This window comes from Fusarium mangiferae (assembly GCF_900044065.1).
Source record: "Fusarium mangiferae strain MRC7560 genome assembly, contig: FMAN_scaffold010, whole genome shotgun sequence".
Taxonomy (NCBI): Eukaryota; Fungi; Ascomycota; class Sordariomycetes; order Hypocreales; family Nectriaceae; genus Fusarium; species Fusarium mangiferae.
The window spans coordinates 410,634-438,388 of record NW_024573930.1 but is presented as its reverse complement, the minus strand read 5'-3'; the positions used below and the strand labels follow the sequence as shown (position 1 = coordinate 438,388).

At 47.5% G+C, this 27,755-nt stretch overlaps 8 protein-coding genes across 8 annotated transcripts; 2 read left to right on the top strand and 6 right to left on the bottom strand.

The window, feature by feature from the left end:
- Positions 1–168: 168 nt before the first annotated feature.
- Positions 169–2,599, top strand: FMAN_02235 (uncharacterized protein; the record flags this gene model as incomplete). The annotated part of the gene is made up of 5 exons (XM_041835566.1): positions 169–375; positions 429–1,109; positions 1,157–1,473; positions 1,520–1,873; positions 1,945–2,599. The coding sequence occupies 5 exons, from the start codon at positions 169–171 to the stop codon at positions 2,597–2,599; spliced, it is 2,214 nt and encodes a 737-aa protein (XP_041685717.1).
- Positions 2,600–3,269: 670 nt separating this feature from the next.
- On the bottom strand, positions 3,270–5,783 carry FMAN_02234 (uncharacterized protein; the record flags this gene model as incomplete). The annotated part of the gene is made up of 2 exons (XM_041835565.1): positions 3,270–5,186; positions 5,244–5,783. 2 exons carry the CDS (start codon positions 5,781–5,783, stop codon positions 3,270–3,272), a joined length of 2,457 nt encoding a protein of 818 aa, XP_041685716.1.
- Positions 5,784–6,724: 941 nt separating this feature from the next.
- On the top strand, positions 6,725–9,092 carry FMAN_02233 (uncharacterized protein; the record flags this gene model as incomplete). The annotated part of the gene is made up of 6 exons (XM_041835564.1): positions 6,725–6,923; positions 6,984–7,902; positions 7,971–8,013; positions 8,079–8,202; positions 8,254–8,554; positions 8,606–9,092. The coding sequence occupies 6 exons, from the start codon at positions 6,725–6,727 to the stop codon at positions 9,090–9,092; spliced, it is 2,073 nt and encodes a 690-aa protein (XP_041685715.1).
- An 88-nt stretch (positions 9,093–9,180) lies between these two features.
- On the bottom strand, positions 9,181–11,539 carry FMAN_02232 (uncharacterized protein; the record flags this gene model as incomplete). The annotated part of the gene is made up of 3 exons (XM_041835562.1): positions 9,181–9,696; positions 9,751–11,086; positions 11,142–11,539. 3 exons carry the CDS (start codon positions 11,537–11,539, stop codon positions 9,181–9,183), a joined length of 2,250 nt encoding a protein of 749 aa, XP_041685714.1.
- Positions 11,540–12,345: 806 nt separating this feature from the next.
- FMAN_02231 (uncharacterized protein) lies at positions 12,346–12,825 on the bottom strand (the record flags this gene model as incomplete). The annotated part of the gene is made up of 2 exons (XM_041835561.1): positions 12,346–12,612; positions 12,679–12,825. 2 exons carry the CDS (start codon positions 12,823–12,825, stop codon positions 12,346–12,348), a joined length of 414 nt encoding a protein of 137 aa, XP_041685713.1.
- Positions 12,826–13,645: 820 nt separating this feature from the next.
- On the bottom strand, positions 13,646–15,998 carry FMAN_02230 (uncharacterized protein; the record flags this gene model as incomplete). Its single annotated transcript, XM_041835560.1, has 3 exons — positions 13,646–14,651; positions 14,699–15,697; positions 15,754–15,998. 3 exons carry the CDS (start codon positions 15,996–15,998, stop codon positions 13,646–13,648), a joined length of 2,250 nt encoding a protein of 749 aa, XP_041685712.1.
- Positions 15,999–17,371: 1,373 nt separating this feature from the next.
- On the bottom strand, positions 17,372–20,914 carry FMAN_02229 (uncharacterized protein; the record flags this gene model as incomplete). The annotated part of the gene is made up of 1 exon (XM_041835559.1): positions 17,372–20,914. One exon carries the CDS (start codon positions 20,912–20,914, stop codon positions 17,372–17,374), a length of 3,543 nt encoding a protein of 1,180 aa, XP_041685711.1.
- Positions 20,915–22,248: 1,334 nt separating this feature from the next.
- Positions 22,249–24,936, bottom strand: FMAN_02228 (uncharacterized protein; the record flags this gene model as incomplete). Its single annotated transcript, XM_041835558.1, has 4 exons — positions 22,249–22,509; positions 22,580–22,756; positions 22,834–23,588; positions 23,637–24,936. 4 exons carry the CDS (start codon positions 24,934–24,936, stop codon positions 22,249–22,251), a joined length of 2,493 nt encoding a protein of 830 aa, XP_041685710.1.
- Between the last annotated feature and the right edge of the window lie 2,819 nt (positions 24,937–27,755).

The following is a 27,755-nucleotide window of genomic DNA, read 5'->3' as shown; positions in this document are numbered from 1 at the left end:
GAACATAGAAAAAGCACATTACAGCTCTTACCAGGAAAATAATACACATATGAGTCCATTACGTACTTGTGTGATATCACATTCTAAACAGGGACCTTCTTCCGATATCACACTCGTTGAAGCCATGGCAGTTTTGAATACCTACGAAGCAACATCAACTTCCCAGAGATGATACCTCATAGAACGCCAAGTATTTCCGATGCATCGACATCATCAGCTCAAGAGACCCCTCAAACAGGTCGTCCTCGACAGCTACTCCCAGCTGCTCGTCCCCAGCAAGCTGAGAGTTCTACTCACTATCAAACTGCTCCTCTAGCAAGAAAACGAGCTCCCATAGCTTTGGCATGCGAATCATGTCGGCAGAAGAAAGTAAAGGTCAGTGTGGATTCCAACACGTGCTTTGTGTGGCAACTAATCGGTCTATATAGTGTAACGGAGCCCGGCCGGTATGCTCTCAATGCCGGGCACGGAAAACCGAGTGTGTTTACCGAGTGACACCAGATACAGACTATCGTGAAAAGTACGAGGCACTTCTAGAATCACACCCTGCAGCCGTCGTATACCGAGCTATTCAATCACGGCCACGAACCGAAGCACTCGAAATCGTACGACGGATTCAGTCGGGTGTCAATGCTGAGACTCTGATGCGTCAACTATCAAGCGCCGATTTACTGCTCCAAGTACAACTTGAGCCAGAGTCAAGATCGCGATATCAGTTCATATACTCTCCGCTCATGCCTACATATCTACAGACTGATGACAATCCCTTCATGAGATCTCTCATACATGAGTGGAGTACGAGAGATGATCTTGTTAGTATTGCATCGTCAGTCTTAACAAATACAGATTTGGGGTATCGGGCACAGTATCTGAGACCTCATCACGCAGCAACAATCGTTGACTCAAGGCTGGATGAGATAGTGCCTTCGAGATGGACTACTGTGAATGTTAGCGATGATACTATGAGAGAGCTTATACGTGCTTATTTCCTTCAGGAATATGACTGGTTCACGTTCTTTCATAAGGACTATTTCTTGGATGATATGATCGGTGGTACCAGTACATTTTGCTCATCACTCCTCGTCAACGCTGTTTTAGCAGTTGGATGTGTAAGTCTCTCTCACCGATCATGAATCGTATCCTTGCTGACTGTCAGCAATGTCGAAACTCCATATCTGAGCCCGCAGAGTATTGGAATCCCAATAGTCTTGGATACAAATTCCTCGAAGAGGCGAGAAGACTATGGATAGTTGAGGTGACTTATAACAGAAGTCTGACAACGCTTCAAGCAGCTCTGGTTTTGAATACTATCGTCAATATGTTTGATATGGATCCTTTGTCATCAGCATTCCTCGTCCGGTCAATAGAAATAGCCCATGAGTTAGGGTTATTCGAACCAACGACATACATCATGAACAAGAAGTTGAGAAACTCATATGATCTTACAGCCTGGTCTTTGTTTCACTGGCAATGGTAAAACTGTCTCCTCTTCTGGCGGATTCACAGCTAACAAAAGCAGTACATTGAGCTACCAATTCATGACCCAGCCTTTGTTAAAAGCACCACCAAAGGCTCCGCTACCTGACCCTGACCGCGATCCAGACTGGTTTGGTGAAATTTGGCTGAAGTATCCTTCAAGTTCAACGCTGGTACCACTTCAGGTTGGCTTGGTGTTCAAAGCAAAGATGAGTTTTAGTGTCATTCTCAACGAGATCATGATAGAAGCTCAGCAAGATTCAACTGATTCTTACTTGTTTCAAAATGGGGGCAGAAATATACTTGAAATAATAGAAAGATTGGACACATGGTATAAATCGATGCCAGAACCACTGTCACCAACAAATATTGTCACGCCTTCACAACTCAAGATACAGTATGTCATCCCTATCTAATTTAAAGCAGAGAATGATATAGAGTTGGCAGACATTTATTAACATCTCCCAGTCTTCATTATTGCTACGTTATCATTCAGCTTTACGAGATCCTTGCCCCAGAAGGACAAAGACAAGCGCCAAACCTCTCTATAGAAGAAGATGAACTTCAAAATTCCCTTTCAAGATACCGAGGCTACTTTGAGACCATTCTCCGAATTCACTATCTCCGACACAGCTTCGAATACGGAAACATGATGCTAACACGCTTCCTCGCAATGTTAGCATTTCTATCCCTGAACAAGATCGAGTCCTTGACAACATCTACCGAGCCAGGGCATATCATTACGGGATCCGGATTGGATGTCGGAGACACAGACCCCAAAGAGGCAAGGGCTACACTTTTAATAGCTCAAAAAGGTCTCAGTGACCAGGGTAGAGGTTACTACTTACCGAGGACATTGTTGCGCGACGTTCTGGCGAATATGACGGCGAGTGACGCTACGATTCTTCAGAGCTTTATAACGATTCCTTCTGAAGAGCTGGAGAAGACGCAGGAGAGGAAGATGTATATGGAGAGCCACTGTCCTCCGGATATTCTGCGTATAGCGATTGATCTGAAGAAGCAGCCGGATGGGAACTGGATTCGAAGGTTTGCAATGCTGACACTTGGGGAGAACTCTGGGCGGTCGATTTTAGGGATGATATCTGGAGGGAGACAAAGCTAAGCTGGGTGTTGTCATAAGAAGAGAATTAAATTATACTGCAAAGTCGAGACGTTCATTTTCAGATTTCAGGCTTCTGGTAATCTCATTAGAATGTAGTATTCGGGACAACCATCTAATACAACTTTCAGATGACACGGGCTATCTTTACCCTGGTTAAATATTCAACAGCGGGCCATTAGGTGTTGGTTGCCATCTTTGTTGTTGCCTCGGGGTACGCACTCTCGGCGACTCCCTTGCGGCTGATACACGCGGCAAGATATGAGCAGTTAGGAGAGATGATTACATCTTCACTCTTCCGAAGATGATTGCGCTTGTACGCTCCTGTTTTCGTTACGACTCTCGTTGTAATACTCCTCCAACACGGTGTTGCGGCCTAGTGGCCAGGGATTAGGCTCTGTGAACTATCTTTGTGTGAGGACGTTCTTCTTTTCTCGCAACAACTGAGAGAGTTCTCATTTCCCTTCTTCAGAAAGACAGGGCCCAGTGGTTACGCAGCCACGTTCGATCATAACCCTCACCTTTGGACCATTGAGGTCGAGTTTATCGGGTCACTCATCATATACATGTCTCTTGTGGCGCTTAGCCGGTTGAAGACTATCAGACGGATTTTCTGAATGACCTTTATGATGACGTACTTGCTGGCATGGAGCCATGTTTATTGCCGGAATGCTCACTTGTGACGTCCATCTCCTCGCCTATACCCAAAACCAAACAGAGGCCTATCCTTAAACCTATACTCAGCACCCCTATCGAGCAGTAATTTTACCGTAGCCTCATGCCCACCTTCTGAAGCTTCCCACAGCACTGTCCTGCCATCATTATCCTTCAACTCAATGTTAGCACCCCTATCAAGCAGCAATTTTACTACAGCCTCATTCCCCTTCACAGCAGCTACCCATAGCGGTCTCCAGCCTCTACGGTCCTTTGTCTCGATGTTAGCGCCCCTATCAAGCAGGAGCTCTATAGTAGCCTTAACTCTGTTCGCAGAAGCCGACCACAGTGTCTTGGCAGCGCCACCTGACTCGATATTACAACTCTCCTTAACAGCCCACATCAGCGGCGTCTCCATATCTGCCCCCATTGACTCAATATTGGCACCCTCGTCAAGTAGATATCTCACTACCGCCTTCTGCCCGTACTTGGCGGCCAAAGTTAACGGTACATGGCTATCTCGATCCCTTGACCCAATGTGAACACCCTTATCAAGCAGAAAATTTACCACTCCCGTATGCCCTTCTGCAGCAGCCTGTGATAGTGCTCCACGGTCCCTATAGCCCTTTGAGTTAATATCAGCACCCTTATCAAGCAATAACTTGATGATAGCCTTATGACCCGTTGTAGCAGCCCATAGCAGTGGCGTATTGTATGAACCACCCTTTGACTCGATGTCGGCATCCATATCTAGGAGATATCCCACGAGTGCCTCATCACCCTCGACAACAGCCCACGCTAGCGGTGTCAGGGAGTCCTGCTCATATTCTGATTCGATTGACTCGGCCTTGTCGTCAATATATAGATGATTCATCATCCTTATCGTCCGTTCATCCTCTTCTGTATAAGGGCTGTTGCTCAGGTCAGGTTTGGATACACTCCCCAATGTCGTCCCGGTCCCATAAATCTGAACAGCTTTTCCGAGTGTCCTTCTTGCGCCTTCATATCTTCCCAAAGTATTCAGTAAAAGTCCGTGATTCCATAATTTGGTAGCTGCATCCATAGAATCTTGGCCCTGACAGTCTGTACCTAAATAGCCAGGCATTCGACTGCCCATGAAGCATTCATAGTCTTTCTTCCCTTGAGACACGTCCCAGTCCCAGATAAGAAGTAAATCGTATGGAAATACTTTTATTGATGCCAGCCACTTTCGTAGACTGATCGTTAGGGGAACTGTTATCGCGATAACTGTCCACAAGTCGTTGCAAGACCTGATGATTGTAGCATTTGTTGCTCCCTGAAGAAGACAGACGACGTCTCCCACCTCGATAGGTTTTGCCGACGCCTGAAAGGTGAACTGGGAGCTCTGTTTTTCTTTCCAGTCGATGTCGAAAAAGTCAGGCGGGTTCCTCCAAGCAATGCTTACGTGTTGTTCGTCATGCTGAGTTCGGCTCGCTGATACTTCTCCAAGAATGCAACCTTTGCCTCCAATTGCTGCCACCTCCACATCATCCCAAGTGTTCACAGACACTTGAGGAGAAAGACAATATTTGATCAGTTTCTGGAAGAGTTCTTTCCATGAAGTGTTATAATTGGCCGATAGCCCTGCTGCGCCGGGATCATCCGAGCTCATACCGATCAAAGCATACACCTTATCGCGACGGTCAGTAGCCTTGCGGCTGTGGTATATGTCAACTAGTTCCCCTAAAGGACGTATATTTAGCGAGAACCTGTCGGGCCAATTTTCCCTGGATCCTTGATATCGAGGGCGGAAGATTGCGCCTCTCATAAGGTAGGCTATCAAGGGGCTTCTAAGCACAGTTTCCGGGTGGTACTGGCTCTGTGCCCTTAGGCCTGAGCAGAATGCGAACCCATCGATTTCTGTGTGGCCACACTTGACCAGGATATGTCTAGCTGCTGCAGCCTCCTGGAGGACCTAAAAATGGTTTTGTTAGCAACTCCTGCCTATATCACGTTATATTTCTTGACTCACCCAGATGCGCTGAAACCATGGCCGCTCTAACAGTGTCACTATGGCTTCTAGGTTCGTTCTGTCTGCTGCGTTACTCGTGTACTGTTTTACGACTGCGTACTCCTCTTGGGCAGCCGTGCGTATTGCTTCGAGTGCATAATCACTCTTGTCTGCCACCTCTCCAAGCCAAACAATTACGCGAGTTGCTTTGGCATAGATCTCGGCCATAGACTGAACCTGTTGTCCTTTTTCACCATTATCTTCCTGGTTGATGCAAATAGCATCTATCCATATAACACGTTCTATAAAACGATCTCGTAAATGTAACAGCGCTGCGTGAAGATTTGCCCTGACGGACATTTTATAATCATCTATATAGATAGACGACTGATTGTCCTCAGGTCCCCATACATAAGATAAGGCATCGTAAAGGTGGGTGCTTCCGGAGGTCAAGAGAGGGCAGATGAAGATTTTACATCTTATTTCTGAACTTTGATCTGAGCACGGCAGAAGCCGAAGTAGCCGCACACTGCCCTCTGGCAATGGTTCGTATAGAGCCATGACAATGTGTAGAAGGTATTAAAGGCTAAATGGGAGGCACCAATATCCTAGAGAAAAAATATGGAAACGCCATCACGTCGAGGGGTTAAAAGTGATTCTTAGGAAATCTGTCAGCTGAGTGCCTGAAGGGTGCCCGACTGGTACCCACTGTTTAGCTTCATCAGAATAGACTATTTCATTGGCTGATGTTGTACTTCAAATCATACCACAGGCCATTGGCACAGCGGGCTGGCTTTTGTCTTGCCATCAGAAATCAGTTTTACTCGTCGGTCTTTGCAATCCCTCCAACAACTCAATGTCTTCTCCTCTCATTCGTCTGTTCGGTGTTGTTCCTCTTTGCAACCCTTCATTTTCCCAAAAGATCAGTGCTAGCCCGACATGTCAAACCGAAGACAAGGTTCTCCAAGAACCAAGGTGAAGACTTGCGGGTTAGCTTACCCCACTGGCCTAAGGCTTGATGCTTGTGTTGACCGGAAATAGAATCAGAGAGATCAAATGCGACGAGGCTAAGCCGTTTTGTTAGAGATGAGTCACGACTGGACGGAAATGCGATGGCTATACTCCGTAAATCCAGTAACCTTGGATTCAACGCCAACTCAAAAGTTGGAATAATAAAGAATTCTGACACCGCGAAACCTCCTCTAGGTATTAATTCTCTTAATTGGTATTCTTTAACGAAAACTATTTTCAATCTTAAGCTACGCTATGATACATGTGTTTGGCCTGTCACCCATATGTACGTAGTTGTAACGAACAAGGTGATAGTAGAAGCACCGCCCGTGCATTGCTGTGACTTCCAAGCCTCTTGAAGACAACACTTATTCGCCCAGAAGACAGAGAGTTGCCCCGCTTTATGCCGATCACAAGATGGTAAGCATTGTCTCATACCTTGCCCCAGAATTTATTGGTACTTCTTCATCACTCTTAACCTCGACCTCGACATGGAATCTAAATCACTCCCCCAGCCTCTGCCAAGACTCATCCCAGCGGATCAGGTCCTTTCGACCATGAAACGCATCATCAAACAATATCAGGCTGGACGAGAAAACATCATTCAAGATGTGAATCCCCAAACCGCCACATTTGGCAACGTCATTCAGCCTCTGATCAACATTGATAACGCAACCCAGGGGGAGATTGGTATCATTGCCATGCTCCGTTAGGCATCAACCGACCAAGCATCTCGACAAGCCTCTGAAGAAGCCTGTGCTCTCATCAACGAAGATCAAGCGGCCTTTACCGCGAGATCAGACTTCTGGTGCCTAATTAAAGCCGTCAAAAAAAGGCCTGACGAATTAACTCTCCATTTCGAAGCTCGAAAGTACCTCAATAAGTTGTTTCTAGAGTTCGAGCAGTTTGGACACGGCACTTTACAGCCTGAGCAGATCAAACAATACTTGGAGAGAAGGAATCGCATAGACAGCATGCGACGCGAATACAACCAGAGAATCCGCGAAGACAGCGGAGGTCTATGGTTTTCCCTCGATGATCTTGCAGGTATACCCCAGCATGATATAGACCGTTTTGAGAAACACTCGGAGAATCACGATATACTGTTCGTTCGATTTTCAGTGGCAGACTCTTTGGCTATATACCGAAACGCCTCAAAACCCGCCACACGTAAGAGAATGTATATTTGCGATGGAAATCACCGTAGCCAGAATGACGAACTCTTCAAGCAGATTGTTTTGGAAAGGGATCGGAACGCTAGACTTTTGGGTTACGAAAGCCATGCAGCATATCGACTAAAGAAAAGATTGATGAAGTCTCCGGGCAATGTCAAGGAGTTTCTGACAGACTTGGAAACTAAGCTGTTGGCTCGAGGGAAACAAGATATGAAATCACTGGTGGAGTTGAAGAAACAATGCGAAGCTAAGTACACCACTGGAGAGGGCTTGGATGGTGACAAGATGTTTCCATGGGATTATTGGTATTACGCTCGTATGGCCCAGCGAAGCCTAAATGTCAATCAGGAACATATGGCTGAGTATTTCCCGCTCCAACATGTTATCAAGGTAATGTTGGAAATGTTTCTGGGTTCCTGGAGATACAGTTTTGTCCCATATCTCCAGATCAACTCAAAGGCTCCGCATGGCATCAAGATGTACAAGCTTGGGCAGTATGGGACGATGGGGAAGCCTCGAAGGTTCAATTCGTTGGTTATCTTTACGTGGACCTCCTGTCCAGAGATAATAAGTACAAGGGCAACCAGAACGTCAACCTCCAATGTGTAAGTGCTTCCGATGGGAGGTGTCAGGGAACTCACGTTTTCCAAATTAACATTCTTGCCAACAGAGCTACCTGAAAGAGGATGGCACACGAGTGTATCCAGCGACCATCTTAATGTGTTCCTTTCCACTCTCCAAGCCCCCGGACTGTACCTTGCTAAAGCACTGTCAGATAGTATCTCTCTTCCACGGTAAGCAACGCTCACCCTTGCAAACTTAGCACACAACACTTACAAGGCTAGAATTGGGACATGGTATCCACGACTTGGTGGCTAGAACCACCTACGTAGCTTTCCATGGTCACAGGTCACCACATGACTTTGCAGAAGCTCTCAGCGTAATGTTTGAAATGTGGTGCTGGATGGAACCGGAACTCAAACGCCTGGGCCTCCATTACACAAGGACTGATCCGCAGTTAAAGGAGAAATGGCTGCGGGAACATCCGGGAGAGGAGCTTCCTCCAGCACAAATACCCGGTGAGATGATCAGGCAATTGACTCAAGGCCGGCAGGTGACTCGCTCGTTGTGGTTCCTTCGTCAGATGTGAGTATTATGGCATAGTAAGCTTCACGGCTAATTCAAATTCAAATGCAGGGTGTATGCAAGATTTGACATGGCCGTGCACCATCCCAGGAGTCACGCTGAGCTTCTAGAGATGGATTTCACAAAGGTCTACTATGATCTCATGGAGAAGCTATGGCTTGTTCGTGCACTGGAGCTTGAGGATCAAGGATATCCACACGCCGACCTTGGCCATCTGGTTTCTGGCTATGATGCAGGCTATTACTCCTATCTCAGGCAAGTCACCTTTACCCTGCCATGTAAAGCAATCACTCATAACAGATCCTCAGTGCTCACGTGTTTGCGGCAGAGCTTTTTGAGTCTACGTTCCTTGAGGATCCAAGGAGTGTATAAGCTTGGGAAAAATACAGAAAGTGAATTCTTGAATTCGGTGGAAGCCGAGATGAGTTGGGGCTGCTGGAAGAGTACCTGGGACATACTCCTACGGCTGAGGCGTTGCTCCGTGATATCTTACAATAGGAAGGTTGTGGAGCGAATCCACGTCCTTTCAAAGTCATAAACGAAGGCGAAGCGATATTTGTACTTAGGGTATTTCCTAAATATCCGGTAATCTACGAAGAAGGTTTGATTGACATATCTCGCACTAATTAGGATGGCCGCGGCGGTCTCTTAACCTGAAACCCTTTCTCCCGGGCCTTTGGCATCGGCCTAGTAAATACGTTCGTAAACCCAGCCACAAGCTTATTCTGCCTACCTGCTCCATGTGGCCTCATTCCTGTTGAGGGTCCTGGATTTGTGTCCACGTCTGGAGATGAGGTTGACGAGACGAACACCCTTTCTTCGTCAATTCCATAGAACCTGTCAGACTCGCGTAAGGAGTAGTCGACGTCTGGCTGAAGTGCTACTTCCGACAGGGCCAGATCTATGCTGAAGTGCCCTGTGCTAGGACTGCTCTTGTCAGCTATTGGTGATCTTGGAGTTGTTGAAACAGCGGCTAGTCGAGGTGCGTGATAAGCAGGGCTTATTGCCCCTGACCTTGGGGGCCTGTAAAATGTTGATGGGTCTGGTTGGAAATCTCTTGTCGAGGGTTCTCTGCTTGGGGCCTGGCGATATTCAAGTAAATCGGCCGTCGAATTGGCTTCAAGAGAATTCATATTGAAAGACTGTGGAAATTAATTAGCATTGAGAATTTTGTGTGATGTTTGACAATGACTTACGTTACTTAGGTTCGATTCTCCGCTGGTGGAGTGGGCTGAAGAGCTTTGGTCGACAGATGTACCTCTAAATATTGTCTTATACACCTTCCAAGTGTGTTTAATCAGAAATCCTATCAAGATGACCAGTCCGTGGAGAACTAATACCACATAACCAACCCACTGTCTCGTGGCTCCGGTAATGGGCATGGCAAATACACTGATGAGGAACAAAATGATCAATCGCATGGCTGATATATAGATTGTTGTTGATGTTTTAATCAGCATGCTTCGTTTTGAATTGAAGTATGAAATAATGATGAAGGCTTCACAAGCAATCAGCATGAAGAGCTGGGCAAGAGGAAAGTCTTGCAGGCTCCCAACGCCGATCGCCTGTAAAAGCGGCATTGTATGCGGGATATGGCGAGAAAGTAGCCGCCAAAGAGTATGGAAATCCACACTGGGGTTAATTGTTTCCAATCGGCTAACTCGCAGTGGTTTCAGTTGGTCACCTGCCTGGCCATCCAGCACTTGGACGAGAAAGTGCCCGGCTGCAAGGATTATGAGTAGCATGACGACGGCTAAGCCAATGCGATAGTTTGGAAGGTAGCCAGTAAGTATAAGATCATATGAGATGTAAGAGAGTAAAGGCACACTAAAGAAGCAAAGTGCAACGCCAATAGTGGTTGAGGCAGCCTTTTGCAGAATTGAAGAAAATGGGGGCGAATGCACCGAACTCGAACGGGAGAAGGTCCAGAATGAGACTAAGAAGAGAAAGAATATCGGGGATATTAAGATGATGAGATTTATCAGGGAGTTTGCCAGGGTATTGAGCATATTGGGGTATCGAAGCATCTGCGTCATGAAACCAAGTCCATAAGAGGCATTGCTGGTGTACATACCACCAGTCGGTCCCTCATACATATATTCGTTGCTGAATGGGCCTGACCAGTATAGTAAGGAAGCCCAGGAGAGTTTGCTCACTGCAGGAACAAAGAAGCCTGGGTACTCAATGCTCAATGATGCCGTTATGAAAGCGAATTGCAGGTAACGAATGTAGCTCGTCACGTCCAGAATGACTGACCACAATGAGCCGACATTGAGGCCATGGGTATAGATGAGGTTGCTCTGGTTCACTCGCCATGATGAGAGAAGGACGATGATCAGAATGGCAAGTGGTACGAATGTCAAAGCTGCTGATATGCCGTCCCCTAATTCCGGGGTGATTTTCGCTTTCCCGCAATCCAATTCTTGGCCATCGTCTTGTCTGAAACGGAACGTTGATTCGAGAGTTTGAAATTGATGTGTGTTTTGAAAGCTATATAGCAGATGATAAGAGCTCAAACGGGTCTTTTCAATTCTATCCATCCAATTAGCTTCCCGACAAGCTCTTGAGAAACACAGATTATACTTACGGCGTCAGAGTATCAGTGATAGGCAGAGGACAGTTACTCGAGAAATTCTCCAACTTTCCAACTGAGCGGCCAAGGACTTGAAATTCAATCGAGTTTCTTAGTGTAGAAACATCAATATCCTCACAGGTCATGAGCGATGCATTATGGACTGCGAGGATATTCAACTCCAAGCTCGCGGACCTACTCTCTGCATCAATAGTCCATGATCCTCGAAAGCTATCAATCCAGAACGGGTTGATCTCAATTGAAGGTATGCCTTGATATCCACGGCTGCATGGATACTTTCGAACCCAAGGCTTACTCTGCCAGATCTGCTCAGCAGAAGCCGGTAGCGTCTCGCTTAGTAGAGCGAGTAAAAGACATGACCTAAAGATGTTACAGGAGTTTTTCGAAGGCATAGCAAACGCTCATGGCTTCTCTCGTAAGAAGGTACTTCAGTTCAATGAAGATCAATAAGTATGAGAAAAAGTTGGTTTACTTTATTTGGTAAGCAGACGTCGCGTCAAAGTTTTGAGGTTCCACAAAAGGGGCTGTTTTCAGCCAATGATGAAGCACCATTTATGGAAAGCTTGTTCTATTTTAAGATCTTCAATGGGTAATAAGTTGGATATAGTTAGATCTAGCCTCTAGGAGATAATACTTAAATTTTACATCAAGAGAGAGATGAAATTATTAAAGACATTGAGATTGAAATGGGCGGGGAGTAACATCGCATAAACAACTCTTTGAAGTAAGACATGAGACTTTAGGTAATAGGGCTCGGCAATGGAGCATCTCAGGCTCTGCGGGTGGACCAAAATGAGCTATCCGTGATGCTGCAGTCGTAATCCAGCTGTAATCTTGTCATAGTCAGGGACTCTACAGAGGATGCTGGGTGCTCTCGCTACTCTTGCAGGCATGCAATTCACCATTTAACACAGTAAGATAACTTAGTGTCCTCCTTTTCGAAGTACTCTCTACATTCTTCATTCCCTATTCTGACCTCTTAAAGTCCAGTTTTGTCACACGTGCTCCAGAGTCCCCATAGCCAGGCTTACGTCGTTCAAGTGGCGATGCAATTCTAGTTCGTCAAGGTGTACAGTCTTCCGGAGGCTCGGAGTTGATATAATGTGAATCCTCGGCCTTTCTGTATGCGGAGGGAGCACGAACCGCTATATATCTACATCATTGTATCCGCTAAGTTTGTACTACATTTCCAAGATTATCAGAAGTCAACGCCATCAGCGCAATGACCGCACCAGCCACAGTCTTTATCGCAGAGACTCCAGTCTTCATCGTCCAGGCCCGACACGTACGGCTTCCCGTACTCAGTAAACCTTAACTGTGGCACTTCCGGACCGGTTCCGTTGCCATTCTTTGTCAACTTCCCCCCTTTCCACTTCCTCCTAATATCTTTGATCGACGTTCCGGCTTTCACGAATTTGATGGGTGGATAACGAGAAGAAGACGGCACAGTGGTAGTATTCGACGGCTAGTCAAGAATGATGATGATTAGCGACTTTAACCGTGCTTGTAGCAGGATGGCTCTGGATTATACATTATTAACTGGGCCGCTGGATAAGCTATGGTCGCTTGATCCAGTTGACTCAACGCTTTGTCGATGTCTCGGCGAGTCCCGCTTGTGCTGGGCCAGGGCGCTCTGGCTCTTGACGGTCTTCCCACATTCACAAACTACTTTATCCATGATTGAAATTGAGGCTGTGGTTGTATGGACAGGAGCGGGGTGACTTGAAGCCCGATTGTTTTGAGTAAGGACGAGCCGTGGCTTCTTGACGCACTGCCAGCCCGGAATTCGTTCGGAAACGGGACAAAGGGTAAATGTCTTGCGAGCAGACCGTAGCTGCTTAAGAAAAGCAGTGGCAAGCGGCTCAGCTATACGAGGGTCAATCCTCTAGAACTGGCAACGCAAGAGTCTTGCGCTCGAGTGGCAAAGCTATAGAGGTACGGCTCTTTCAGAGGGCGCTGGTCATGTCATATATCAAAGGCTTGACGAATAGGCGTCAAGTATCTTCAAGGCATGAAACCCCCGCTCGATTGCTCGATGCTGCCCAACCAAGCCCAACTTTTGCCCATACTAAACTCAAAGTCTGCAGCCGAATGCTCTTGAGATATACTGCAGCTATTTAAATTCTACTATGAATTGATAGTTAAAGCTTATAACATCGTAATAAGATGTATTAAGCTAATACATTAAAACTTTTAAAAAACTGTAGAAGTAAAAACCTAATACATATATAATATTAATGAAATTCAGTCTTTTAAATAAAAATAAAGTAATATAATCTTATAGCTAGTACAGTATCTAACAGCAACAGGTTCTACATTGTCACGCAATATGACAACTGCAATGCAGTCTCCTGTCATGAAGTGTTTATAAACAGCTTATTCTATTTTAAGAACTGAAACGGCAATACGCCGGGCATAGTTAATCCTTGGCAATACGAGGCCCAGCAAGCTATAGTTACAGATGGGAAAACGACACTCAGAGGTGACGAGAAATATGATTAAACAAGGGCTGCGATTGCAGCAAGAAGAGAAAGCATACCAATAGCCTGCTTACCAGCCTCGCTGACAATAGGTACGATGGTGGGTTCTGTATCCTTGGGACCGCCACCATTGGAGCCGTTGGGGCTTTGGTTAGAGCCGGAGTTGGAGCCACCGTTAGGGTTGGGCTGAGAGTCGCCGTTGGAATCACCCTTGGAGCCACTATCGGAACCACTCTTTGAACCACTGTTGGTGCCAACGTTGGGTCTGGGATGAGAGCCACTGTTAGAGCCTCCGTGAGCAGTCGAGTTCGACTTGCCGTTATGACCACCATGCTGAGATCCACCGTTGTGAATAAAAGGACACTCGTGGCCATTGCAAACAGGAACATCGCCGTTGCAGTTATCAGGTGTACCCCAAGAGTTCTCCCAACGCTGATACATGATCTTGCCCTTGGCACAGGTATCACAGTCCGATGCAACAAAGAAATTGCTATAGTTATACCAGTCATGACACTCTTGGGGCTTATAGACTGTAATGCCAGAACAGCTGCCTCCGGAGCAGAATTTTGGAATATATCTTTGGCCACCAGCGCAGGAGCATGGTTCAGAGATATAAACCCACTGTCCATCACAATCGCTGCCATTGATCTCGATAAAGATATAGACAGTAACGTCGCTAGAGCTGCTAGAATAACATTTGCCTGCAAAGCATACCAGAGTGGCGGTGACAGCTTGGGTTGTCGTAGACAAAGCTCCAGCAACGGTCGTTGTGTAAGTAGTGACGATAGTCTTTTGATCCGTTACGGTTTGTGTGACGGAGTCAGTGACAGTGACGGCAGCCCCGGCAGCAGCGTAGACGGTGAGAAGGCGGCTGTTGGGGACATTTTGACGACGGTGGAGCTTTGCGCTACGAGCATTACCTCCACAGAACTGGGTGTCATCTCCAGGGCACTCAATATCGCATAGATCAAGGGTGACTCTACTGGTATCAGCAGCATCGATCACATCACCGCAATAACAAGCACTGTATAAGTTAGCAAGGTTATCTCACCATATGAACGGCATACTTACGTATCATAGACACCAAAGTAGGCACGTCCGGTGCAGAGATCAGCGCAGATTTCCAGATCCATAGACCCGCTGGACTGAGCGAGAGTGAAGCTAGGAAAGCCAGCAGTAGAGCCAACGCATCCAAAGAGGCTAAAGAGACCGATGTCGCCGGGGAATCCAGCAGGGGAGGTGGCTGTAGACGAAGCAAAAGAGATAGTACTGGTAGCAGCTCTGGTAGCAGTTCCGGTAGGGATGACAGTTTCACCCTCGGAGTTGGTAGTAGCACCTTCACTGTTGGTCTCAAAGGCAGTCTCAGTAGCAGTCTCAGTTGGGAAGATAGTTTCGCCTTCACTGTTAGTGGTAGCGCCCTCACTATTGGTGTTGATGATTGTATCAGTAGGAATGACAGTTTCTCCCTCAGAGTTGGTAGTGGCTCCTTCACTGTTGGTTCCGGTAGGGACAAGAGTCTCGCCACCACTGTTGGTAGTAGCCCCTTCGCTGTTGGTGCCAGTAGCAGGTTCAGTCCTGATGGGAATCGAAGGAATAGGAGTCGCGGTTGCGCCCTCAGGAGCAAGCTTGGCAACAACATTGTTAACAATTGCCCCAACAATCCTGCTACTGCTACCGCAGGTCTGACGGTATGTAAACTTGACTTCCCGTGGAGCTCTGAAGGGGTTACTTGAGATTTCAACACTGCCCTGTGATGAAGAGTTGATTGGTTCAACGGCGACAACGACGCCGTCGGCAAGTACTTCGAGAACGCAATCGCTTGCCTCGGCTCGCTTGCGGTCCAAGTCAGAGTCATAAACAACAGATGAAACGACAAGGAATAGAGGTCCCAGGGGAGAAAATGGGTCCCAGATGTTAGATGGGACGCTGAAAGGCATTGTGAAAAAGGCGGGAAGAGGCAGGCCGGAGGGGAAAGGAGGGAGTGCGGTCCCAGGGACTAAAGTGGGCAAAGATGTATCATCTTCCTGGCGACGGACACGGGCACCACCGGATGATCCTGGGCGTAGGAGGCTAGGTTCATATGTCAGAGTGCTTATACTTATTGTGGTCGTCTGGGCAATACTCACATGCTGTCACCATCCGGGGGTGGGTAGAAAGAAGCACCTGGTCCAAGTACGGCGTTTTTAAGATTCAGAGTGAATTCCGCCTCTGTTGGCAACGCTGATGTTGTGGTGGTGGTCTCGAGGCTAGTGGTTTCCCCGATAGAAGTGGTGATGGACTCAACAGCAGAGGTGCTGGAGTTGGTGAACCTCGTGAACTGGCCGAGTGTACTCGAGGCACCGGCCAGAAGGAGGCCTGGAGATAAAAGCATGATAAGGGTTAATGAGTGACTGATAAAGAATAACTAAAAAGAGTGACTGAAACGAGTGAACAGGCCACTAAACACGAAATTGAAAATGGGTGCGGACGATGGACAGCCAGAATCTTAAGATATGGAAATGGCTGGATTATATACGTCTAACCCCTCAATCGAACCTCGTGTCATGAGATGAGCTGACCCTCGTTGTGAAATCAAACATTCCTATCCAAACCTCATCACCAGCAGTAACGGTTGTTCGGCATTACCATCCATTACTGCGAAACATATCTAATGTGCCTCTAGTTAGTCTAGACAATGCCAACCGCAGCCACATTCTTATTGTAAATTCATATCCGTGCGTTTACAGAAAGCCAGTCTTGATGCAACACCTGAGACATCTGCTCTAACACTCGAAATGCAATATGAGCCCGTTTTCTTTTCTACTTATGGAAACATGCGAGGGCAATGTTCCAACCCTGAACTAGCGCCACAATATCTACATTATATAATTTGCGCCGTTAAGCCGATGGCTCGCTAGACCAAGCGTCCTTAGACATATTTGCTTTGTATCTTTTTGTTTTTCCCAGAATGACACAGTGGTTCTGTAGGTGTGGCAAGTACTCCGTTTATTGTTCATTGTAATTGAGATATTGTCGCTTTAATGATGAGCCTATGGCTCAATCTCCACGTCAACGAGAAGATTTGCAAGGCTGAGACCAATTATCTGGTTCAAAGTCAAAGATAGTGAAGACAGTAAGTAATTGCAGTCTTTACCTAACATAAATACAGCCAGTGAATGTCCATAGGGTGTTTGGTCATATTGAGATACACTTTGTGGGCGTGTAGCCTTTCGTTTTCTATTCAGAAGTACGATGAGAATACAAAGTCACATCAGTATAGAAACTAGGGCCTTATTATTTAGCGTCGGTCAATGAGGAGTATGTTGCAAGTACCAAGGGTGCAATGAGTTGCTGATAGAAAAGAAACCGCCAACCGGCGAGGTGAAACATATTAATCACATACGAAAACAGTCACACGGCCCAGCTACCCTTGAATCCAGCTCCTCAACCATCTCCTTGACCGCATTAGTGACCAAGCCAAGAGGTTCTTCAAAGACAAAAGACCCTTCAGCGTGGGTAATAAGAGAGCTGCTCAAAGACCTTTTGCTTCTGGCTCTAGGACAATGAATCGAGGGATTCCCATCCCCATCTCCTTACTAGTGCTCGGGGCAATGTACTCGTAGTCAAGAGGCCCAACAGCGTTACAATCGTAACCGGAACCCGTGACAAAGGCGGGAACGTATCCTACGCCAACCTTTCAAGCCTCTGGAATGAGGAATGCGAAAATGGCTTGACGCAGTGGTTCTATAAAGTTCTGTAGACTCGTCAAGCGCCATAATGCACATATTGAATCCACTGTAGAGGATTTCGTCTATCTCCAGGAGGACCCTCAGCCCCTATGTCCCTCTTGACTGCAGCCATCCCATCTTGTTCCGTGCCGCTTTGGCCCCCGTCTGGATCAACATCTATTGTCGCTTGAACAGCAATTCCGCCGGAGTCATCAACACTTGACTCTCCAGATTCCGATTCCCACGATCCGTCAGATTCCTCGTCAGATCCCTCTTCATCCTCGAGTGATCGTGCCGGCTTCCGATTGAACATGCTCATGAGTATCTCCTCAGCTCTGTAATCTTCTGAATCATACTCGGACTCTTCCGAATCATCGCTCATGGACGTAGAAGAACTCGAGGTAGAATCCTCGGAGTTGTACCCTTTCCACTCGTCGTCAGATTCTGCCAAAGGTGGATCTCCGAATCTTGCGTCGCGAGTAGTGTCTCCTTCACCCTGAATCCAGTCGTATCGGAGCTGTCTGACGGTATGGTGCAATGCCGCTCTCACACTTTCGTCATTGATCCCGTGGTTACGCAGATGCTCATAGATCTTACTCGCGACATCAACACACAGCCTATCGTTCACCTCCCATAGCGTGCCAATTACATGCCGGAATCCTGCCAGCTGGAAAGCGCCAGACAAATGCATCCCCTCGTCTAGTGATTCTTCCTGTCGAACTTGCCCAGTCCCACAGGCGGAGAGGTAAGCAAGAAACGGCGGTGTAGATACCAAGTTTGTGTCAATAAGCGTTTCTACTGTCAGTGGATTTGTTATCCAATCTTCGAGTAAAATCAAGCTGTCTAGAGGATTGCTTTTCTTAGCATAACCATGGCCTGCAAAATGAAAGATGAAGCAGTCTGTGAGCGCCGAGAGAACAGATTGCCGGTGTGGATCTGGCCAAATAGTGGTCAGATTCATCGAACTGGATCGACAGATCTTGTCGACCATTAGAACCTCTTGGGCTGCGTATTGGAGATCCCTTAGGTCGCCGGGTGTATCTTCCATAGAAACCAAGACGATCTTTCTAGGTGATATCGGCCCGGTTGTGATTTCTGGAACTGGAAGCTGATAACTTTGGACATGGATCAAGGACTTGACCGACGATGAATACGAAGAAATGACTCTGTCGATTGCTGACTGGAATCCGGAAATTTCTGTGTGATATCCTGCTGCGTGAATTGGAAAGGAAACCAGTTGGCCCGTAGGAATCCACCAGATGCAAGGCCAGGCACAAGGCTTGTCTGCAGAGGGTGGCTCAGTGTACCCAAGCTCATCGAGAACTTGCTCCACCAGGTTATCCCATAACCACTCTAAAGTGCTTATCGAGTCACGTTGGTGTTTGTGGCCAATAATGTCCGTCAAGTGCAGCTTGGGGAGCTCGATGTGTTGAAAACCGTCTTTAAGGATGATTAGGGCGTCGCAGCGGAGTGGACTTACGTTTACCATCACAACGGGTCCATTTGAGGCTGCTAGAAGCAGTTGGGATTCCGAAGCCGGCAAAAGGAAATTCTCGAACCCTGTCTGTTTTCGGATCTCTCTGACTAGGTCAGACATTTTTTGTTCTGCCACGCAGCGCTGGTCCATCCTCTCGTCAGATATATGACTCCCGTTTGTAGTAGCGTCATGGTCGTCCATACGAGCTGCGCTATCCAGTGTCTCGCGAAGATGAACAAAGTCGTGTGCAAGTTGAGGATGCTTCTTCTCCAACACGGCCAAGTCAGTACGTAAGTCTCGGAGAGAGCTTTCCAAGACCGCACGTCCTGCTTCGAGAAGGCTAATAGCGACGAGCGGTTTCTGACCCGCATTCAATGCAACTGCCGCCGCGAGAGAGGCGATCCCTTCGATATCGACGAGGAGATAATGTTTGTCTCCACTGCGCAGAGAGTTCGGGACCAGCAAGGGAATGAGGTCAACAACGTATTGTGCGATTTCGAAAACCGTTTTGGCTTCATAAACCTTCAATGCGATAGATAGAAGATCCTTCCCGGCTGACAATCTGATTCTTACGCTCGAACGTGGGGAATACAGAGCGAAACGAAAACATTCGCAGGCCTCCTGGATATCATTAGATGTACCGGTAAGAACCGACCGCTCATTTAATCGATTACCGAGGTCGGCCTTGAGAATAGGTATATCGGAATGCCCTGGAGGCAGACTATCAATGGCCTGACGCGTCACGTCGACAGCCTTATCGATGCAGTCATGAGCTATTTTGTTCATCCTAGCTGCCGCCTTTTTACCAATCTCAGTAAAGCTACCAGGTAGAACTGGCATCTCGCCCACCAGCTGAAAATACTGCTTGGATTTATGTGCCAGTTGTCGCCCGTAGGTGCACAGCCACCTGGCCCGATCTGGATGGCCTTCCTCAGTCCACTCCACGGCTTCGAGTGCAGCATTTGTAGCGTCTTCAATGGTACGGAGACCTCCCCGTCGACAATATCTGACACTTAAAAGTGAGCTCAATGTGTTAAGAATGACTGGGCGATCCCGGTGTTCCTTGGGTAAAGCCCTTTTTGCTTGGCGGGCTATAGATATGGCATTCTGAAGGTCGTTTTTCGCTCCCGAACGAACATGCTTGTGCCCAAGACAGTTGGCGAGACTGTGAAGAAGTATCACCCGATAGGGGTCATCCGCTGGGGTACCTTCGATGGCCTCCTCGAGAACAGTGATAGCTTCAGTGATGTCTGCCATCGCCCCAATGTGAAGGTAACGTTTCTTCAGCTGAAGACTAAGACTGTTGGCCCATTCTGTTCGCTCGGGGCTTGTCTCCGGGGTCGCTTCAACCGCCTGGCGAGCGAACGAAACGGCGTCGTCCAAGTCGGAGATTGTTCCGGTGGCGAGATATTTCTTGCCAAGGTTCTGGCCGTGATTGTGCAACCATTTCGGTTGATCTGGACTATCTTGACTTCCCTTTATCGCCTCAAGGCCGAGTCTAAGAGACTCGTTAAGATCGTCCATATTTCCCGTGAAGGAGTGCCGTACCGAAAGGTGGCTGGCATAGTTCCCTTGCCAGTTGGCCATGTCTGGGTCGTCTGCTGGGGTTGACTCAATGGCCTGCAGTGAGGTAGCCACAGCTTCTTGGAGATCCTCGAACGCTCCAATACGGTGGAATCTCATGGCAAGACGATTACTCAAGTTATTGAGCCAGGGAGATCTCCGAGTACCAGAGGAGTGTTTGGTTGCTTTACGACTGAAATCAACGGCCTCCTCGAGGTCTGACAATTGGCCGAGACGAGAAAATCGTTGACCAAGCCGTGAACCCAGTTTTCCGAAAGCTGCCGCTCTGACTTCATTCGGTGTGGAAGTGGCAGTAAGCTCAACAATTTTGCGAGAAATTGAAACAAGTTCCTCTAGAATTGGTGGCTCTCTCGTCCACTCATACTTTTGTTCAAGTAAATTTGCGAGGATGTTGAGATGAGCAACTTGGTCCTGTACATCTTGTGGACCTGTTTGCAATGATTCACGTGCATGTAAAATCTCGCTGTCAAGATCCATCGCAGCACTGTCATCATCTGTAAAATCCACCAGCTCAGCCATGGCGGCGAACTCGAGAGGCGATGAAATGATAATAGTATTCTAGGTTCACCAGTATATGGAACAGTTGGAAAGTCGCACAATTAATAAATAAAATCCATTACCATGGTCGAGAGCACCCCCGCTTAGCACAGCCGCTATCTGACGGCTGTCTAAGCGCCCGCTAGCTGCAGGCATGGTCACCTACTTAACCAATAAATGGCGATCTTGGCTATGTACGTGAAGATAGGCCCCCAGACTTGTTTCAGTGTTTTTCAGCTCATGCAGCCATAAGCCAACGACATGCTTTGCTGTCTGTGCTCGGGTGCTTCTATTTAGTTGTCCCATACCCATCAAGGACGGGCGTTTACCTGTTTCTGTCCTCCCCGTAATCGAAATTAGAGAATCCCATGACGATAAACTCTGCCGTTTCAAGGTAGGTGAAGGCTCGTCGCTGGTCAATTGACTGGCACACGATTTACATACTCATGCTCACACTTCAATCAAGGGAACTCAACGTGTGTCCAATTATACTGGATCTTCTTTGATCTTGAAAGCACCCATCACTTTTCAACTCGAACCAGCAGCTCTTGCCCCTAGTTCATCCCTCTCTCTTGGAAAATATGGGCTTTGTTCGCAGCCGGGGCCAAGGACGAGCTTTCTACGGCGCTGAATGCTTAAATTGCGACTATGACTTGGGTGGGCAGCAGTGCGTCTGGGCTAGGTTCAATTCTTTTCGCGGCCTAAGGGGGAAGTGGTTCTTTTGCGATGATGATTGCTTGGACACATGGTTGGAGGACTAGCAACGATGTATCGATGTATGTCTTTGTGATGCTATGTGTCTCTTCCTTTTCCATCTCCGACTTTTCGTTTTGCGTTTGTTCAAGCTTTTTTCTTGCGCAAACCAAATAACTATCCTAGTTCTATAGGGCTGGTATTATACACTCAAATATGTTACGTCTTTTACATTCCGTTGCTTCTAAGTGTTCCGTGGACCCCTGGCTCCCAAATCGTGACCAAATAGACGTCTGCCGCCCTAATAGAGTTCAAAGAACATAGAATACTAGTTTATCAAACCGAGGAGTTTTATAAATTTCCACTTCCTCCTAGAGGTCGACAGGTTCGTCGTAACCTCGCAGTACACATTAACAGAGCGCCCCTGAATCTGTAGCAATGTGGCACACGAAGACTAGTCTTGCACTAGGAAGTTACGTTATCCTTTTATGCCAATACGGCAAATCCTCTTTATCTCTATCAAGTAAAAGGCCATGATTTATATCGTGTTTTTATTTTCCAACACGGTTTTAGGCTATGACTTCTGGATCAACAAATCGCCGAGTCGTGTCAGTCGCAGAGCGTCAGACCTCGGGACCGCTCAGTATAGGTTTCCCTTTGTGATCGAAAGTCTCCATATTGGGCATATTAGAGAAGTATACAGTACATCCAATAGGCACTTGATCATTTTCGATATACAATTCCATCTTTGGCCCTCTGAAGATTGAAACAACGGCAAAACCTTCTTTGAGTGACCACAGCGGGAAGCGACCTACGCTGCCGCTATTGGGTCCTTGCTCTTTCCAAGCTGCAAGAGTTTTCTTCCCAATGGGTTCATTGAATGTCTGAGGGCGAATAGATTTAGTGCGAGGAGCTCAAGGGGAAAAGAAGAGCAGGGAATGGCTGGTGACTTACCGTAGTACTGAAATTGAGGCCTGCGCTAGTCGCCGAGGCTTCCACCCCAACCTCTGTGAGAAGTCTTCGGGGACGATGCTTCGATACAACGACAAGAATCTCCTCATCGTGTTTGTTAACGACCCAGATGAAAGGTTCAATCCCCTTGATTTTACGAATGATTCCGCCCACAGATTTCTGTTATGGTTTTGCCATGCTATCAGCTCTCACGGACGGCCATCGCGCTGCAAGGATCAGGAAGAAACATCACTTACGGCGTCTGGTTGCTCAGAAAATGGAGGATACAACGGAATGTCTTTGAAAGCAAAATCATCAGGCTCGGGTATATCTTCGAGCCGGACTTCATACCCTTCCCCTCTCTTCCAATCCAACGGCCTGAGCGCAAAATTGATCTGTATCAGATCCCAGTTCAGCTTTGCGCTACGGCTCTGAGACCCGACGTCCCGCAGAAAACCTGTCGCAAGAGAAAACGCAACCTGTTCGAGAGTAGATGAACCAGGGCCGGAACCTCGAGCATCAGCGAGGGAAGAATCGGCCAAGCACGTAAGGTTCAAAGGAGAATCCGTCACAATTATGACAAGACACTCGTTGACGGGTCTTGTTTTGGGTATCCCATTTGGCCAAGAAATGGGAAGACCTTCCAAAGTCCCAAAATCTCCAGAACCAATGTCCGAGCTTCGATTGGCAGGAAGGTCGATACCTCTGGGACGCTGATTTGAGATGAGCGAGATCTTGCCCCACGCATTGATGTTGAAAACAGATGCATACAGTTGCTCAGTGCCCCTATTCTTCAAGGACACGTACAATCGGTCGTTTTCTACGACGTATCCACTACCATCCTGCTCAATTAATCTGTCTTTCTTGCCGTCTTTGACGGTCCCAATAATGACATCCAATTGATGGTCAAATTGCTCATCTGGATTGTCACATATTAGAGTCCGAAGGTGCTGGGATTTGGCAAGTGTCTCAGCCCGTGAGAAGAGATATCGGCTCGCTGAAGCTAGACAGTCTGGATCGTTAGCAGTGACGTTGCGTGATGCAAGTTCAAGTCCCTGACTATCTTTCAGGACCAGTTGCTCTCCTTCTTGGCTAATCTTGGCCAATAAACTGTCTTGATGACTCGATGCAGTGCAGAGATTTGTAGATGTGTTGACGAGATGGCTAAGAATCTCAAGACCATCTGGATAAGCGATTGGCCACATTGGCAATGTTTCCTTCTCAAGAACGGCGAGAGCTGTATCCTTGGCACCTAGTGTCTTTCCACGAAGGAGATCTAGTTCTGCCGAAGCCTTGGAGCCTGTGATGTTCTTCACCGTGGCCGTACCAAGACGCGTAGATTCAAGTCGCTGCTCGGCCTCGAGTGGCCAGAGGCCGTACACATTACCTTCTCTTACGCCCGATAGTCTCCCGGCCTGAAGAATATTCAATCCGCTATTTTCATCAACACGTAGCAAAAGCGCATTGAGCATTGACTCCTCCAAGGAAAAAAGAAGTCTTTTGTCGGGTCCCTCGACGTGTGGGTGCTGCTGAGGAAACTGGGCATTCACCATTTCACTTACGCGGACCATCATCGTCCGCCAGGAAATTGATTCACCGGTTTTCTCGTAATTCTTCCATGCGATGTTCAGTGCATCGACAAATGCCTGCGTCATTGACCCAACCCGCTGGCCGGAATGATTACGGTACTCCCAGGCTGTTTCGGCGGCGGCAGCAGCGACGATCGTCACTGCGTCCTCGCCGCCTCCAGTCTCGGCAATTTGAGCATTAGCACGAAGGCGGTTGTAACGACTTGAAAGGGCAGCGTGCTGAACTTTGGGCAAGCTGCGGGGAACTGCATCGCAGATGGGATGTCGAGACATGGCGCCGGAATGGCAGCAGTCGAGAATGATAGTAACATTGCGAGTCCGTCTGGAGGCCTCGGCGCGCAGTTGCTTGACTTCTACATCCAAGATACCAGTAAATTCCTTCTCGCTCTCAATCACGGCTTCCACCTCATCACCGACATGGGTATCTTCGTCAGGGCGGAAGTCGATGGGAACCAGAAATTGATACCGCCAGGGAGTGTGCTTTACGCGCTCAACCCCCGCTTCATTGCCCGGCTCCCGCTTGGATGAATCTTCAACAATACCGCCGTGGCCGGAGTAGTAAATGACAAGAGTGTCGTCAGGCTGACATTTACTGATTATCAACCTCCAGGAGTCCAGTATTCCGTTCCGGGAGGCCTCCTGGTCGTAGCAAGTAGTGATCTCAAATCCCTGCTTGGCGAGAATGTCGCTCATCAGCTGGACGTCGTTTAGTGGGCCAGTCAGCCCAAACGATGGGACGGCGATGAGAAGAGCACGTTTGACAGGGGCCATCTCTGCTGTATTTTGGGGAAGATAGCTTACAAGACAAACAAATCAAAAAAATTAAGGAGGCCTTGGCCATGTACGCACAGAGAGTAGTCTGACATTGCTGCCTAACTGCCCGAATCTGACCATGATGTACTCCGTACAGAGCATCTTGCATGAAGCGAAGGGGCGGAATAAAGTAAATCCGCGTTATCAAGACAAGGAATTCAAAGATTCGATATATAAAGGATACTATGTTATTCCAGTTATGTAGTAATCGAGACACCTTGAAGAAATGAAATTACCTCAGGGCCTGCCGGCGGTGGGACTGTCTTTCGTCTGCATAACTTGATAGAAAAGCTAGTTCAAACCATCAACAATAAAGGGCCCTTTCCAGTGACTTACTCTTATTGAAGAACGGACAAACCGAAAGCATATGTGTTGCACCCTTGTAGATCCCGAACTCCATTTTCTTCATTTCATGGTACGGCTAGTTCCTAGCTCCTTTCTTGCAGATCATTCTTTCGGGTGGCCAATTCTGAAGTCTTGTTAGTACTGTTGGTTCTCTTCGAAAATAAGTTAAAGTCAATGATGGTATCACTGGTCGGCAACTCGCTCAAATGACCATATGGCAAGGATGCAAAGACTGAGTTTAGGAACAAAGCTCATTGATCCTATGGCTGTGTGGTGGAGTAAATCATTCAGCTCTTCAATCAATCATAGAAAATATGGTGCTGTGGAACGAGTTGGCTGCCTTATGAGAGGCAGAAATGTGGCACAGGTTTGCCAAGTAGTATGATCACGTCTCCTGCAGGAGTAATAGTTAAAACTTAATTACATAGCGAAGAAAGAAACAACAACCACCCTTATCACCACTGCAGTCAGAGCGGCGGGTAATATCAGATTCGCCACATCCTCGGCGTCCTTAGAACCCGGATACAGACGTTTGCAAGAGTCTGGACCCGGTAGATTCTTCTCATCTGGCCATGGCTGCTCGTCTGGGCATTCTGCGTACCTGAGCATCTCAGTATCAACCATGGTTGCCAGTTCGTGACCAGTTTTAATACTACACGGATCACCTTCCCCTTCCTGATCAGTGACCACCACACAACTTTCAGACCTCCTATCCCATACTACCTCTTTTGGTGTTGTCCTGTTGTCCAAGAACCGAGTGTGCTGGATCTTGAGGGCACAACGCCCCTTGGCTTGTAACTGGGGAGCAAGCCAGAAGGTGATGTCCAGAAGTTGGTGGACCAATATTTCCAATATCGCTCAGTCCAGGGGAGCACTCTTGGAGAATTGACAAACTCCATCCAAGCTCCCTCTCTTTAGAAGAAGTGTTGGACATGATGCCTGTAGCATTGATCACAAAGTATGGTTCTGTGGCTGGATCAAGGGACCCTGGGCTGTAGAGCCAATCTGGAGCTGATCCATAGACAATAGGCACATCCTCCTTCTGTATGCGAGTTTTCCAGTTGCCTTCTAAGCACCACTGCAGCTCGAAGCCATAGGGCCACGCCTTGGCAGCTCCAGTGAGGTCGAAGACGATGGGGAAAGGGTAGACGGGGCGGTACGTCTCATTTGGTCGAGTAAATATGAGACTGACACCAAGGTCAATGGGAAATGTTGGCGAAGGCTTCTCTTTCGCCTGCATGTCAAGAACTGCAAAGGTTCCCAAGAATATCCTAATCATAATGTCTGCATGATCTGATGGTCATAGGAGCGGAACCCAGCGGACAAACCCGAGAAGAAAAGAGAAGTTCATGCTTGCGATCCTTTGTTGGTTCAGTACTTGGTTGTGTGGGGAAAACGAAGTTTGGAAAAGGGATCGCATGGCATATTTATCTACATTCGTGCCCTAGTTCCTGCATTGACTCGGCTGGGCGGCCCGTACCATGTCACCTGGAGGTGGTTGATCAGAGACAACATCGGTCAATAAGATTGATTGCGGCGTAGGACCAACCCCGGTATTTGATTTTTCTAGGCTAAAGGTAAATGGAGCGTACGATGAGTGTTGCAGTTTGAACCAACATGCGGAAATATACATATGTTTTAACCTTTTCGACTCGCTTTGAAGTGTTGTGATTGTTTGGGAGTGGTGACCTGATTCATCTAAGTCTAGACAGCCGTTAATGATCCATACCCAGTTGGTCAATCTGACCAACGTTGAGAGCTGAGGTAGCCGACATAGGTTCCTGCAGTGCAGACGAATCATTCAGATGGTTACTTCTGATTTATCCGGAAACGTGGTGCAGTTCAATCCGGTGCCATCTTGTGATTCTCTCCCTTCTTTTTCAAGCCAGCCATGGCTCTACATCTCACCATCAGCGTCCCGGTGATAAGCCATCTATGCCTATCGCCCCAGGAACCATAAAGAGCTGAGCTTCATGGTATGAAAAGGATGATTCAATTCCGTGCGAGCTGATCCCTTATACATGGAATCCGTCTTTGGGAGACCTAATCAGATTGGTTTGTTACGATAGTTGTCCGATAAAGGTCAAGGCTGATGGAAACCATGGAATTCCTCCGTCACTGCAGAATGCGGAAACTCCAAAGAAGGTTCCTTCGATGACAGCACACACGAAGTCATCTACGACTGCCGCGTGGCAATGGCGTCGAGACGCCTGACCGAATACAGCCTGGCATGGTATCAAACTGTAACAAGTTCTACTTTGTCGAACAAGAGGATAAGTACAATGTAGTCTCCTCCAAACATGGCATAACCCTAGCCCAGTTCACGACTTGGAATCCGAAGCTCGGCACAGGCTGCTCAAGATTGTAGGCTGATGTATGGGTCTGTGTGTCTGAAATAACACATACAGCAACTCCTGCGCAGTCTACTAAGC